At 43.0% G+C, this 13,662-nt stretch overlaps 2 protein-coding genes across 8 annotated transcripts in view; both read right to left on the reverse strand.

Annotated features, from left to right (window-relative positions):
- LOC146668973 (signal-induced proliferation-associated 1-like protein 2) overlaps positions 1-349 on the reverse strand; it is a 41,984-nt gene extending 41,635 nt beyond the window's left edge. For all 6 annotated transcript variants that reach the window (XM_085408303.1, XM_085408304.1, XM_085408307.1 and 3 more), the window contains exon 1: positions 148-349. The gene's annotated coding sequence lies outside the window, so the exon portion shown is untranslated. The remainder of the gene's footprint in view (positions 1-147) is intronic.
- Positions 350-674: 325 nt separating this feature from the next.
- Positions 675-13,662, reverse strand: part of LOC146668974 (equilibrative nucleoside transporter 1-like) — a 37,382-nt gene continuing 24,394 nt past the window's right edge. For both annotated transcript variants that reach the window (XM_085408317.1, XM_085408316.1), the window contains exons 9-13: positions 11,912-11,970; positions 11,699-11,807; positions 11,453-11,538; positions 4,890-5,089; positions 675-1,411 (exon numbers count right to left, since the gene is read on the reverse strand). In XM_085408317.1, coding sequence (XP_085264443.1) covers positions 1,300-1,411; positions 4,890-5,089; positions 11,453-11,538; positions 11,699-11,807; positions 11,912-11,970 — 566 coding nt within the window. In that variant the 3' untranslated portion in view covers positions 675-1,299. The remainder of the gene's footprint in view (positions 1,412-4,889; positions 5,090-11,452; positions 11,539-11,698; positions 11,808-11,911; positions 11,971-13,662) is intronic.

Below are 13,662 nucleotides of genomic sequence, written 5' to 3' on the forward strand. Positions count from 1 at the left end.
CTCAAAATACTAGTTAGTTTATTTTTATACCTCTTGTTCTTATTTTCAACTTCTCTACTTCTGTACTTTATAAATCACCTCACTGCTCAGCAGTACTTCGTTACCTCACTGCTCAGCAGTACTTTGTTTCGGAGACGGAAATTTTACCTTCTCGAGGACCGAGGATCCAGGGCTCTTCCAGGGTTCTGACTCTCGGATCAGACCCGGACGTCGTGTCAGTCGGTTCCGGTTTGTTTCCCGGTCCAGTCACACTGACACGGACGACACGGACCTCTTGTGCGGGTCCTGGTCTTGGTTCGGTCTCGTTAAACTCTCAGCTGTGTCTGGTCGGACGCTTCAGCTCAGCCAGGCTGGCGATGCGTTTAAGTGATGCTCGGATTCTTTACAGCCAGCCCGGCTGATGCCTTCAGAGGACGTTAATAAACGTGGGAATTTTCTTCACTTGTCTGTCTTTCATTGAGCTGAAAATAAATAAAGTGAAATAGCCCACTGTTCGTTCTGCGGGCGGCTTTCAAAGGTTGTAAACCTTTTGGGGATTCCTAACCTGGATGATCGAGCATGCATGAAGACGATTTGATAAAAACGTCACACACTGCAGTTTTAATTTATTTGGATCCACGTTAAATACACAGTTTTTTTCTCATTACAATATTGATATTACAATATCTCTTGACAAATATTAACATGAGATGAACAGAGATGAAGATCAGACTTCATCAATAACTTCACTAACTCAGTGCTTCAATTTAATACTGTCAAATTATTACTGTGCAGTTTATACTGCTTAACTTTTATTATTGTAATATTAGTAGTATTACTTCAATGTCATTTCATTGCTTACCAAACGTGTAACTCAAGTCATTTCTCATAATGTATGTCAGGATGTGAACCCTTTAAACTTTAATTCTAATCAAGTCACCACATTTCTTTCAATAAAACTCTTAAATCTGGAGTTTAGTCAAATAATTTATCTGGAAATCACAGATGGTGACGCTCTGAGGACTCTATGAAGACGATCAATGTGAATATCAAAGATCTTTTAACCTGTTAAACTTTTTTTAATGTCTCTAATGAATACATACAAAGAATATTCATTGTACAGATTCATGTTTAAGAAATAAATACTGAAAGTAATCCTGCAGCACCTCCATCAGGACAAAAGAGAAAATAATTAAGACAAAGTTGAAGAGCTGTGGAGTTTCAGTCTGACTGAAGCTTTTCTGCCACTCAGACCAGAACTGCACAAAAGAGTTCACTGATAGTTTCACAGTTAGTCCAAGAGAAAGACGACATTTCCAGTTAAACCAGTATTCTAATGAGAAAGGAGAGAGCAGCTCCTAACGCCAAACCCAGAGAGAGGAAGAACGCCATGATGGCTCCAGCTGTTTCTGCTTCATGAGGAAGAACGTTCCTGTTAAAAACCAGAATATTGACATATTATATTATATTATATTATATTATATTATATTATATTATATTATATTATATTATATTATATTATATTATATATTGGAGTACTGTAATTAATTATTATCAGGAAGTCCTAAAAACTCCCTGAAAAGCCTTCAGTTAATCCAAAATTGTTAAGGTAAAATATATATTCTTAGTGCCTATTTTCTGTTTCTATTTTTTATGTAGGCTAGTATATTAAAGAGGCCACTTTTCAGTCATAAAATGTGTTAAAGGTCACAAAGTGGGGAGCAAGACTGGAATACTGTGCAAGACAGGAAAATGCTGCAGCAAGAGTCCTGACAGGGACTAGAAAGAGAGCAGATTTCTCCTTCATTGGCTTCCTGTTAAATCCAGAATCCAAAATCCTGCTCCTCACATACAAGGTCTTAAATAATCAGGCCCCATCTTATCTTAATGGTAAATGGACTGATTCTTATATAGCACTTTTCTACTCTCCCATAGTACTCAAAGCACTGTATACAACATACCACATTCACTCAATCACACCCATTCTCACAAGCACTGACTCTAAACTGAGTGCTTTTCTAACGACATTTACACACATTCACACTCCGATGGATGCATCTGAAGGCAACTTGGGGTTAGTATCTTGCCCAAGGACACTTGGCATGCAGACTGGAGGAGCCAGGGATCAAACCACCAACCTCAGTAGGTGACCTGCTCTACCTCCTGAGCCACAGCCACCAAAGTTAATGACCTTGTAGTACCATATCACCCTATTAGAGCACTTCACTCTCGCTCTGCAGGCCTACTTGTTGTTCCTAGAGTATTTAAAAGTAGAATGGGAGGCAGAGCCTTCAGTTTTCAGGCCCCTCTTCTGTGGAACCAGCTTCCAGTTTGGATTCAGGAGACAGACACTATCTCTACTTTTAAGCTTCAAACTTTCCTTTTTGCTAAAGCATATAGTTAGTGCTGGACCAGGTGACCCTGAATCCTCCCTTAGTTATGCTGCAATAGACGTAGGCTGCCGGGGATTCCCGTGATGCACTGGGTGTTTCTTCTTCACTCACTATGTGTTAATCGACCTCTCTGCATCCACCGCATGTCTTTATCCTGTCTTCCTTCTCTCACCCCAACCAATCACAGCAGATGGCCCCGCCCCTCCCTGAGCCTGGTTCTGCCGGAGGTTTCTTCCTGTTAAAAGGGAGTTTTTCCTTCCCACTGTCGCCAAAGTGCTGCTCATAGGGGCTCATATGATTGTTGGGTTTTTCTCTGTATCTTTTATTGTCGGGTCTACCTTACAATGTAAAGCACCTTGAGGCGACTGTGTGATTTAGCGCTGTATAGATAAACTGAATTGAATCCGAGATGTTTCCAAACCAGCTGAGAGGTACTGTCTCTTCAGCGTGTCTGAGGTCTGCCTCGGCGTCTCCTCCCATAGGGACTCCTCAGCTGACTCTCCTTATGGAGGTGCAGCTCTCACCCCATCTCTGAGGCTGAGCCCAGACACCTTCAGAGGAATATCATTTCTATTGCTTGTATTCTCCACGTCACTACTCACGGCACCTCCTCCCTAATCCTGAGTGGACCCACAACGCTTTTCAACTTTTAAGTCTGTATGTTTTACATCGCAGCTAGTTTTAGACAAAGGCCCCATTTTCAGAAACCATAAAATAATTAGAAAAATTAACATAATTTTACATTTAAAGATTGATTTTAACACTGTTTTTAATTTCAGTGTCTGTTCAATAATGGGAAAAAAAGTAATTTAAATTTAATTTTTAAATACAAGAATACTCTTGTTGTTTGAAATATCAATAAAATTACAAAAACAGTCTGAAATGTATTTTCTTTATGAGCATACAACATCTGTATTGGTAAATGGGCAGAAGGTAATTTCCCAGATGGTGTATCTTTTATAACCCTAACTGGTAAAATTACAGAAAAAAATACAAATAGAAATGAATAATCTATATTATTTTTAAGATTCCCACAAATCTAGGGGCGGGGCTTATCCCAGCTACCACAGGGCAAGAGGCGGGGACTGTGCCAAAGAGACCGTGCTGCTTGAAATATGAAATAAATATTAAATGCCTGTGAAATTTTAGTCTTGCATTACTAAAAATATACTTAGTATTATTTTATGTTATTTTAATTATAACTTAAAAAAGAAGTTTGTTAGACTATAAATGTTGAAATATAACTTAAGTTTACTATAAAAATATCAATAAGCAGTAAAAAGATTAATTTAGGAACCTTTTTGGTTCAGATTTTGGTTTTGAAGAGAAACAAAGGTGCAGGCAGGCACTCTGTACTGCAGTTAACTTTAAAATCAGCTGTTGTTGATTATGGGACATTTTACGAGGATACAGTGTGGAGGGGAAAACTTTTTTTGAATAGCCAGGGAGTAAAATGTACCATTTATAGTCTGTAATGGATGAAGGATGGCAAAGGAACCTTACAAGACCAGCCGGTGTTCAGATTCGGATAATCTCTGTGAACATGTGAACTTTATAAAATTGTTTTAGAAGCTCCAATAATAAATTCTGAGAGAGGACAAAGGAGCATTTACACTCTGCAGCAGGCACATATACACATGTATACGTGTATGAAGTACAGAGAACAACGCTGTTCTGGGAGGTGCTGAATAATAAGTGACTGCTGAGATGAAAACAGTTCTCTGGAAAGCTTTTAATGCTTCTCTCATCATTCTGTTGCCCCTCCATCTTTGTTTCATCTGGCCAAAAATCTGCTTCAAAGCTGTGTGGGCTCTGTTGTAGGTGTAGTCTGACCTTCCTGTTTCTGAACGTATCCAGTAATTTGCACCTTGTTATAAACACTCCATAAATGCATGAACTGTTAATGTATGCTATGCTATGTCTTCTGATCATACTGCCTAAGGGAAGCATGTTTAACCACCGAGGACCTGGCGTCTACATATTTGGAAATCCCATTTTGAGTTGTCTAGATCAAAATACTAGATTTTGCTCTACAAGGGCCTGATATCCTCTGCTCAGAAACTACATCAGGTAAAAAGATAATTCTTTGTTTTTATATTCATCAGGTTGCAATCAGCCCAAATAGCAAAGAGAAATTAAGAATGCATGCCATTAATGAGTTCGGGTCTTAGGAGGATAATGTAAACAGAATTGGTCCTAGCACTGAACCCTGTGGAACTCCATAATTAACCTCAGTGTGTGAAGAGGACTCTCCATTTACATGCACAAACTGGAGTCTATTAGATAGATATGATACAAACCACTGCAGCACAGTACCTGTAATACCTACAGCGTGCTCTAATTGCTCTAATAGGATATTATGGTCATAAAGCACTGGACCACTCTTGCTGCTAGTGGGTGCACAGGAAGCTGTGTTGGACTCAACTGTAATATACTTAATACTTAAAATGAGCTCCACAGAGAAAATCAAGGCTAACATTAACATGATGGGGTGTTTGCTGTGTGCAGGTTTCTTACCTTGGACCATAACACATGCAGAGGCTTGCCAGGTACCCGTTACTGAAGGCAAAGAGGATCATGAAGAGGATAAAGAAGCAGTCGTGATAGAAAACGACTGGCAGGTGGGCACGAGGGTGAACATTGCACAGCATGAAGAGAGGGATGAAGACCAGGCGACACCCGATGGATGCAGGAAGTATCACACTGTCTTTTCCTGGCTGGAAAAAAAAGAATACTATCAGCTCACATGTCTTTCAGTTTAACTGGAATATATAGAGCACCATCTACAACAAAGTGCTTTATGATAAACTGAATACTCTCATTAAAGACTGGTACCAATAATGACATTATTTGAATATAGACTGGAATCATAAAGTAAAAAGGGAAGACTTGAAAATGGTAACACATGACTTTGAGTTTCAACGGGTTAACAAAGGACCAACTATGTAAATATGGGCAGAGACTGTTCTGAGGTCAGGGAAACATGTAACAAGCACAACATGACAGGTGTTTGTTTATTACACTGAGAAATAATGTGGTAACTGATGTTATTAGCAAAGGAAACACTAAAGAAATGTAGCATCATTTAAAGATCTTAATAAGGAATTCCAATGTAACTGATCATCACATGTTATATATGTGAGCAAATCTGATTATAGAATCAAGTATAGTGGAAACAAGATTTAATAGCTATTTTACTGATTCTGTTAAAGCTTTGACTTTTAACTGTTTTGTCACGGCTGGCGGAGTGAGCCGTGTGGTGTGGAGGAAAGGGAGGACCCAAAATGCAGCAGTGACTGATGATACGAGTGATGTTTATTTACAAAGTGACAATGGCAGAAACAGGCAGTGAGGCATGACAAAACAACTGAAGAAACCTAAACTGGGAGAACTAAATGACAAACCTGAGACCATACAAAAGGGGTGCGGGGCAGAGAGACGCAGAGACAGGAACACCATAGAACGCAGACGAGCCGACAATGAACACAGACCGACACCCACTAAATATACACACACAAGGTAATCAGGTAATCACACACAGGAGGGAAGAACAGCTGAACCTAATACACATGAGGACCGGAGGACACAAGCTGAACACAATGACAACAGACACAGACCTTCAAAATAGAATAGGAAATCCAGAACATGAGCCTTCAAAGTAAAGCAGGAACACACAGACTGATTTACAACACAACACGGGGACATGAACAGAGCACCAAGGACAGACACAGGTAGGGCTGAATACACACACCAAACTACAGGTTCAACCCTAAACCAATACAAAATCAGAATAAACACAAAGCACAAAAATGAACTTCAAGGAAACACAAAACGCTGGGCCAAAATGACCCAGGACCATGACATGTTTAGGCTCAAACTATTCTGTTACTCCTCCTCTTGGCTCTCGGAGGAGTTGGATGCGTCTTCCACCCTCTCCCTCCCTTAGCTTCCCTTCTATGCTTCTATGTCCTTGTCTCGTCTCGTCTGACTTTAAATCTGAGAGAGCATCTCATTCTTGCTCTTGTTCTCTAAACGAATGTTTCCCAGATTTCATCTGGGAAACATTCGTTTAGAGGAGCTCATGGCTCTTAAAAGAGAGATACACCTGGAGACCAGTGATGGACATTAGAATGACTGAAAAATCGATGCAGTTTGTTCTCCCTAGACCACATACTAACATCTCTCATGCGGCTATACCCCCACCCCCGACGGCACCAACTGCTTGAAGGTTGACGCCAAGAGGAACAACAATATTCTTCCAAGAGACACGAGAATGAACAGACTCTCTGCCCTATTCCTCAAGGTCACCTGCGTAGGCTGCGCACTGTTGATCTTTGCCTAACAGGCGAAAGGACACTTTCTCAGGCTGAACTCAGGACACACATCCCGACATGCACACATGCACACTGATACTGATACGCACTCACCACCCTCCCTCCCTTCCCCCCGATCCAACGCCTCCTCCCATACTTACTTCCCACCCGATGGAGACAGCGGCTCTGAGGCGGGATGAGGTTGCAGCGTCCATGACCCACTGTGTACATTGTGTACTATTATTACTGGTATTAAAATGGCAGAATCTCCCAAGTCAGTAAAAGTTAAAAGGTCATTTAAAACCCTAACCCTAAGCATAGGTTCCACCACAGCATGTTTGAAGTCAGCAGGGACACACCCAGACTGAAGACTGCTATTGACAGCAAACACATACCCACAGATGTCAAAAACATCTTTCAGTAAACGAGATGGAACAATATCCAGAGTACATCTGTGGGTTTCAGGTGGTTGACTGCTTCACTCAGTAATGAAAAGGACACAGGTGTCAGGTTTCCTGCGTCATTGACCCAGTGTTCTCAGTTTTGTCATGTTCAGTTTATTTTGCCACATGTTGTTCTCACTTCCTGTTTTTCCTGTCAGCTCGTCTCATGTGTCGTTAGCCAGATTATGTTCAGCTGTGTACCCACCGGTCTCTCATTAGCATCCTCATCAGTCTGTGTATTTAAGTCTTCTGTTTCCACTCGTTCACCGTCGTGTCATTGATGTTGTCGCTGTTAGGTTGTTGTATGTTCAGTTCCTTCAGCCAGCCAGCCAGCCATTTCCTGCTTCAGTTCTGTTCGTTCATTTCGGTCAGCAATAAACACCAGCCTTCACCTACCAGTGAGTCCAGCGTTTGGGTCCTAGTGATGTGCGATACCACTGATTTCCTTTCTGATCCGATTCCAAGTATTCAGGGTGGTATCGACGATACTGATCCGATACCGATACTTTGTACAAAAACTTACTTTATTTATTGTATCTCAAAATATAGCGTCATCATGATTACAGGACATCATATTACTTGTTCTTATCACTTAATAATGCAGAATTCATCATATAGAAATAAAGAATCTGAAGTTGTGCCTATTTGAACATGTTGCCTGCCTGCAGCACTAAAGGATTCAGTGAGAGACGTCTGTCTCGCCCTAGCAGCACCTGTCCCTGTCCTCCTCTTCAGTTCGCCTCAACATAAGCTCGTCATATTCTGTGATCTGATTTACTGTGAGGTGTTTCACGAGGTTAGTGGTGTTGCCACAACACCTCACTGTCTTTCCACATGTATTGCAAACCACATCTCGGCTGTTTGTGGAGGTAAAATACATCTGCACATAACTCCAATTACACTCAGCCATTGTTGTGAGTGCGCACGCCAGGGGCTGGACACAGTTATACAGCTGTATTTTGCACATGACTATGAAAGGCAGAAGAGGAAGTAATTCCTTCCAATGTTGACAATCCGAATGATATAGTTTCTTTCCACTGTGTTCCTGTTAATGATAAACTACAAATTTACCCTAAATTACTAAACTATTTTAAATCAAATCAAATCAAATCACTTTTATTGTCACATCACATGTGCAGGTACACTGGTACAGCACATGTGAGTGAAATTCTTGTGTGCAAGCTTCACAAGCAACAGAGTTGTGCAAAAATACAATAATGTAAAACAAGAAAAATATTAGAATGGCTAAATCTGAGACTAATAAATATATGTACAATATATAATAGTATATGCATTACTGGATGTGTATACTAAATATGTTTTTCTACGTGTGTGTGTGTATATACACATATTTTACAAATTAAATAGAGTAAAAATAAAATAAATATATAAAAAATATACAGAGTTGAGACATGTGCAAAACAGTGGCATTACTGTACAGTATGTAGTGCATAATGTTGAAGTTCCAGTAGTGAAGCTGAGGTGTCTATGACGTGTTCAGCAGTCTGATGGCCTGATGGAAAAAGCTGTCTCTCAGTCTGCTGGTACGGGACCGGATGCTGCAGAACCTCCTTCCTGATGGAAGCAGTCTGAACAGTTTATGGCTGGGGTGACTGGAGTCCTTGATGATCCTCCCCGCTTTCCTCAGGCACCGCTTCCTGTAGATGTCTTGGAGGGAGGGAAGCTCACCTCCAATTATCCGTTCAGAGCACCGCACTACTCGCTGGAGAGCTTTGCAGTTGTAGGCGGTGCTGTTGCCATACCAGGTGGTGATGCATCCAGTGAGGATGCTCTCAATGGCACAGTGATAGAAGGTCCTGAGGATGCGGGGGCTCATGCCGAATCTTTTCAGTCTCCTGAGAAAGAAGAGGCGCTGCTGCGCCTTCTTCACTGTTTTGTTTGTGTGTACTGACCACGTAAGATCCTCAGCCAGATGTACACCAAGGAAGTGGAAGCTGCTCACTCTCTCCACAGCAGCGCCGTTGATGGTGATGGGGGTGTGTACTTCTCTGCACCTCCGGAAGTCCACTATCAACTCCTTTGTCTTTGCGACGTTGAGGGTGAGATGGTTGTCTTGGCACCAGTGGGTCAGGGCGCTGACCTCCTCCCTGTAAGCCGTCTCATCACCGTTGGTGATAAGACCCACCACTGTAGTGTCGTCCGCAAACTTCACAATGATGTTGGAGTTGTTAGTGGCTGTGCAGTTGTAGGTGTAGAGGAGAGGGCTCAGTACACACCCCTGTGGAGCACCAGTGTTCAGTGTGATGGGGGATGAGGTGATGCTGCCCAGTCTGACCACTTGGCGTCTGTCAGACAGGAAGCTAAGGATCCAGTTGCAGAGGGAGCTGCTCAGTCCTAGATCCTGCAGTTTCCTGTCCAGCTTCGAGGGAACGATGGCTTTTCTCTGCACCTGTTTCAGTTCCTCGGGTGGGGAAGTCTTCTGTTTCCACTCGTTCACCGTCGTGTCATTGATGTTGTCGCTGGTAGTTCCTTCAGCCAGCCAGCGAGCCATTTCCTGCTTCAGTTCTGTTCGTTCATTTCGGTCAGCAATAAACACCAGCCTTCACCTGTGAGTCCAGCGTTTGGGTCCTCCTTTCCTCACCCACACTGCAACCACTGACAACAGGCTCAAAGTGGTCACAAGCAACCAAGTTGGCATATAAACAGATGGGTCGGAAGGATAATATGAGACCTGATATCTGTGATCCCGTTAATAAAGAATTTCAATAAGTTTTCACATGTTGCTTTTGATGCTATGTGGGGAGCAGCAGTAGGGGGATTAAGAACTAAGTTAGTGATTAATACGAAGTCTGTGACTGTTATCAGACATGATCTTAGAGAAATACTTTGTTTTTGCTGCACTAATAGCCTTTTGATCATTTAACAATATAAATATTAAAACTAAATTTGCAATAAAATTTGTCTTGCATCTTAATACCAGTATAACGGTCTGTATAATTTTCGAGGTCTACAAATAAAGAACCAGATAATAGATTGCATTTATATAGCACTTTATGAGACCCTTTATGGACGTAGACTGGGTGGAAAGAGAAGGAAGCAATCTGTTAATGTTACGTAGATGGAAGTAGGCAGAACGGGTGAGATTATTGATGTGAGATTTATAGGAAAGTGAACTGTCTAGGATGACACCAAGGCTCTTAACCTGAGGAGAAGGGAAAACTGTGGAGTTATCGACAGTGAGTGAGTCAGAGTCAGTTTTTACAGGCTTACATACACACGCAGTTACTGTCCCTCCATTTAAAAAGGCAGAGGCGTCACGATGTGATTATTTTACGTGTAGTTGTTTTTTATTTCCTGTGTAATAATATTCATTTATTTGTATCCTGCTGTAACTTTACTGTATAAAGAGCTAACATCTCCAAAATGTCAGGAATAGTTAGTCATTATAAGAAGTGTTTGTGAACTAAAACTCAAGAATGTGGGATCCTGTTTGTCCGTAATTTAAACAGCCCAGCGCTGCTCCAGACACAGGGAAAACCAATCCTGCAGGGAGACCTACCTCGGCACTTGTGCAGGTGAAGCCATAGGGAAGATTTGCTTCACCATATTTTCTAGTCTTTGGCTTAGAATGAAGTTGGTTTGGAAACATATTCAGCGATGCTTCATCTCCTGCTTTGCGTTTGTGTGGGCGCCCCATGCTAGCAGTGTCCAAGTGTTTTCTTTCCCCCCCCTTTTCATACCGCGCCCCCCCCTGCAATGGCTCTGCGCCTCCCCTAGGGGGCGGGCCCCACACTTTGGGAAGGTCTGCTGTAAGGGAAGAAGGTGGGAGGGAGGAATCAGGTCTGCAGGAGAGATATAACTGGGTGTCATCAGCAAAACAGTGAAAGTGAAGATCAAATTTGCAGAAAATGGTACCTAGAGGGAGGATGTATATTTTGAAGAGAAGAGGGCCTAAGACTGAACCTTGGGGTGCACCAGAAGGGACCGGGAAAAGACGAGAGCAGAATGATTTCAGTTGAATAAACTGGGAGCGGTCAAGGAGATATGATTGAAACCAGGCTAGGGGTGTAGCCACAGCTGCCCTGGGGCAGACTGACAGAAGCGAGGCTGCCATCGGACCCTCTGGCCAACACTAGTAGGCAGTAGGGTGAAGTGTTTTGCCCAAGGAAACAATGACCAGGACAGACAGAGCTGGGGATCAAACCGGCAACCCTCCAGTTATAAGATGAGGTTCCCAACCCGCTGAACCACGGTCACCCAGATGAAATCATGGGAGGGAGAAGACTGTCAATGTGAAGCCGGAGGACCTATTGGAGGCTTGCTGTTTATAGCTGAATTGCTTGATGACAGAACTCAAACTCACCCACATCAAGATGGCTGTTAAGCTCCGCCCACCCCAGTCACACAGGTTAAAGAGCAGGAAGCAGCTGACAGGAATGAAGTACTGGTCTGTAAATCAAACAATTATTTGAATGTTTGCGTGTATCAGTAGAACAAGGAAAAGGAAACGGGGGGCAAATTCACGCAGATAAACATGGAACAAAACACCACAGAAGAAGAAAGGTTAACATTAGCCGTCATTTCAACAGAAAACGAGGTATTGACCGACCCCAGGAACCTCCGTCACTGAGCGTGGATTTGGTGTCGGCAGTGACGGCGGGAAATGTGCCAATGGTTACAGTGAAGGTAAAACAGACTGACAGGGCCAAGATCCAGATCTGAGGGCCAAAGGTCAGAGGTCAGACATTCCCTTTAAAGAACAAACTACAGTTAATATTGATTATAGATTGTTTCTTGATCAGTTAAGTAATGTGTAGCTGACCTTCTTAAAGATTTTCAGCATGGAGACGTCCTGAGGCTTTGTCTGATCAGCTACTGCATCTTTACATAAACAACAGAATAAACAACAAAACAACGTAAATGATAGGATAAATAAAACACATGACAACAGAGCGCTGTAACTGTGATGCCAGATTAATGATTTAGCAATCTGTGTCAATCTCAAAGTGAGATTTTTCTGTGTGGTTCTCTTTTCACCTGATGAGTAACCACGGTAACAGAGTAGTGGGTTATGTTCAGAGCCAGTGAAAGCATTTCACAGACTCTTTTATGTTTTTAGTATGATGGAGGTTTTCTATCTGCAGCTTTTTCCAGAAAACAGTGAATGAAGCCCTGCTGGAAAGCTCCAGCAGCTCAGACTGACTGGAGTTCCATGCTCCAGACCTTACTATTTCTTTGACTGGAGAAAGCGGGTGCTCACAGGAATAGTTTTGTGTGAAAGAAGAGTGACATGCAGATTTATTATGTTTTGTATGTTTCAATTTGTTTTACCCCTCTGTGAAGCGCTGTCTTATAGTGGTGGAGGAGTTTGTGTGTCCCAGAGATCCCAGGGGCTATGTTGTTGGGGGGCTTTTGCTCCTTGGTAGGGTCACCCATAGCAAATCGGTCCTGGGTGAGTGACCAGACAAAGAGTGATTCAAAAGACTCTTATGTGTACATGATCAAGGGAACAGTTCTTCCTGCCCGGGATAGAGCTAGAGGGGCCACGCCTGGAGCCAGGCCTGAGGAAGGTGCCGAAGGGAAAGCACTTGGTGGCTGGGATAGCCCATGTAGCACGGCCAGGCACACCTGGGGAAGGGACATGGGGCCACCTGCAGGAGGTGCTGTAGCGGTCTGATGAATTGTGTGCCTGGTGGTGGCCATGGCAGAGACCCTGGTGATCCATGGCTACCGAGCCTGGCAATTGGGACATGGAACATCACCTCTCTGGTGGGGAAGGAACCTGAGCTAGTGTGTGAGATTGAGAGATACCAGCTAGATATAATCGGTCTAACCTCAATGCAATGAGCTGTCAACTGATCAACACCTGGTGGTGAGTTGGATCAGGTGGATGGGGGATAACGCTAGACAAACCCTGCACACCTAAACGTATAGTGATGGTGCACTGGGAATACCTAGCAGAAGCTCTGGTCTGCTAAATCTTCAACTCCCACCTGCTGCAGAGCTTTGACAGCATTCTGAGGGAGACTGGGGACATGAGGTCTGAATGGGCTGTATTCAGTCTATCTGTGTCCTCCATTGCTGAGGCTGCTGAACTGAGCTGTGGCTGCAAGGTGGTTGGTGTCATTAGCCTGAAGAAGGAGCCCTATCGGGTTGGCCTGGTTAGCCTGTGGCACTCGACTGGTACCAGCAGACCAAGCAGAATGCAGATCAGGCAGTGGCTTAAGCAAAAACCATGGAAAAAGACTTGATTTTTTCCAGTTTGCCAGAAGTGATTCTGGACCAACTCCTCATGCTCTTGGGGATATTTGAGGGTGCATGGGAGTTTGTCTGACCACTTCGTATGTTTTTTGGACATAAGACCTGCATGCATCAGAGTGTTTGGGAGGTGCTTGGGGAGTACGGGGTGTGTAGCCTGTTGTTAAGAGCTATTCAGTACTTATACAACCGTTGGAAGAGCTTGGCAGGCAATAAGTTGGACTCCTTCCCAGTGTGTGTTGGACTCTGCCAGAGCTGGCCTTTGTCACCAATTCAGTTCATTTTTATGGACAGAATTTCTCGGCGTAGTAAAGC

The sequence above is a fragment of the Rhamphochromis longiceps genome, linkage group LG6 (assembly GCF_057381845.1).
Source record: "Rhamphochromis longiceps isolate RC_006_pf linkage group LG6, R_longiceps_female_GT1.1, whole genome shotgun sequence".
NCBI classification, from domain to species: domain Eukaryota; kingdom Metazoa; phylum Chordata; class Actinopteri; order Cichliformes; family Cichlidae; genus Rhamphochromis; species Rhamphochromis longiceps.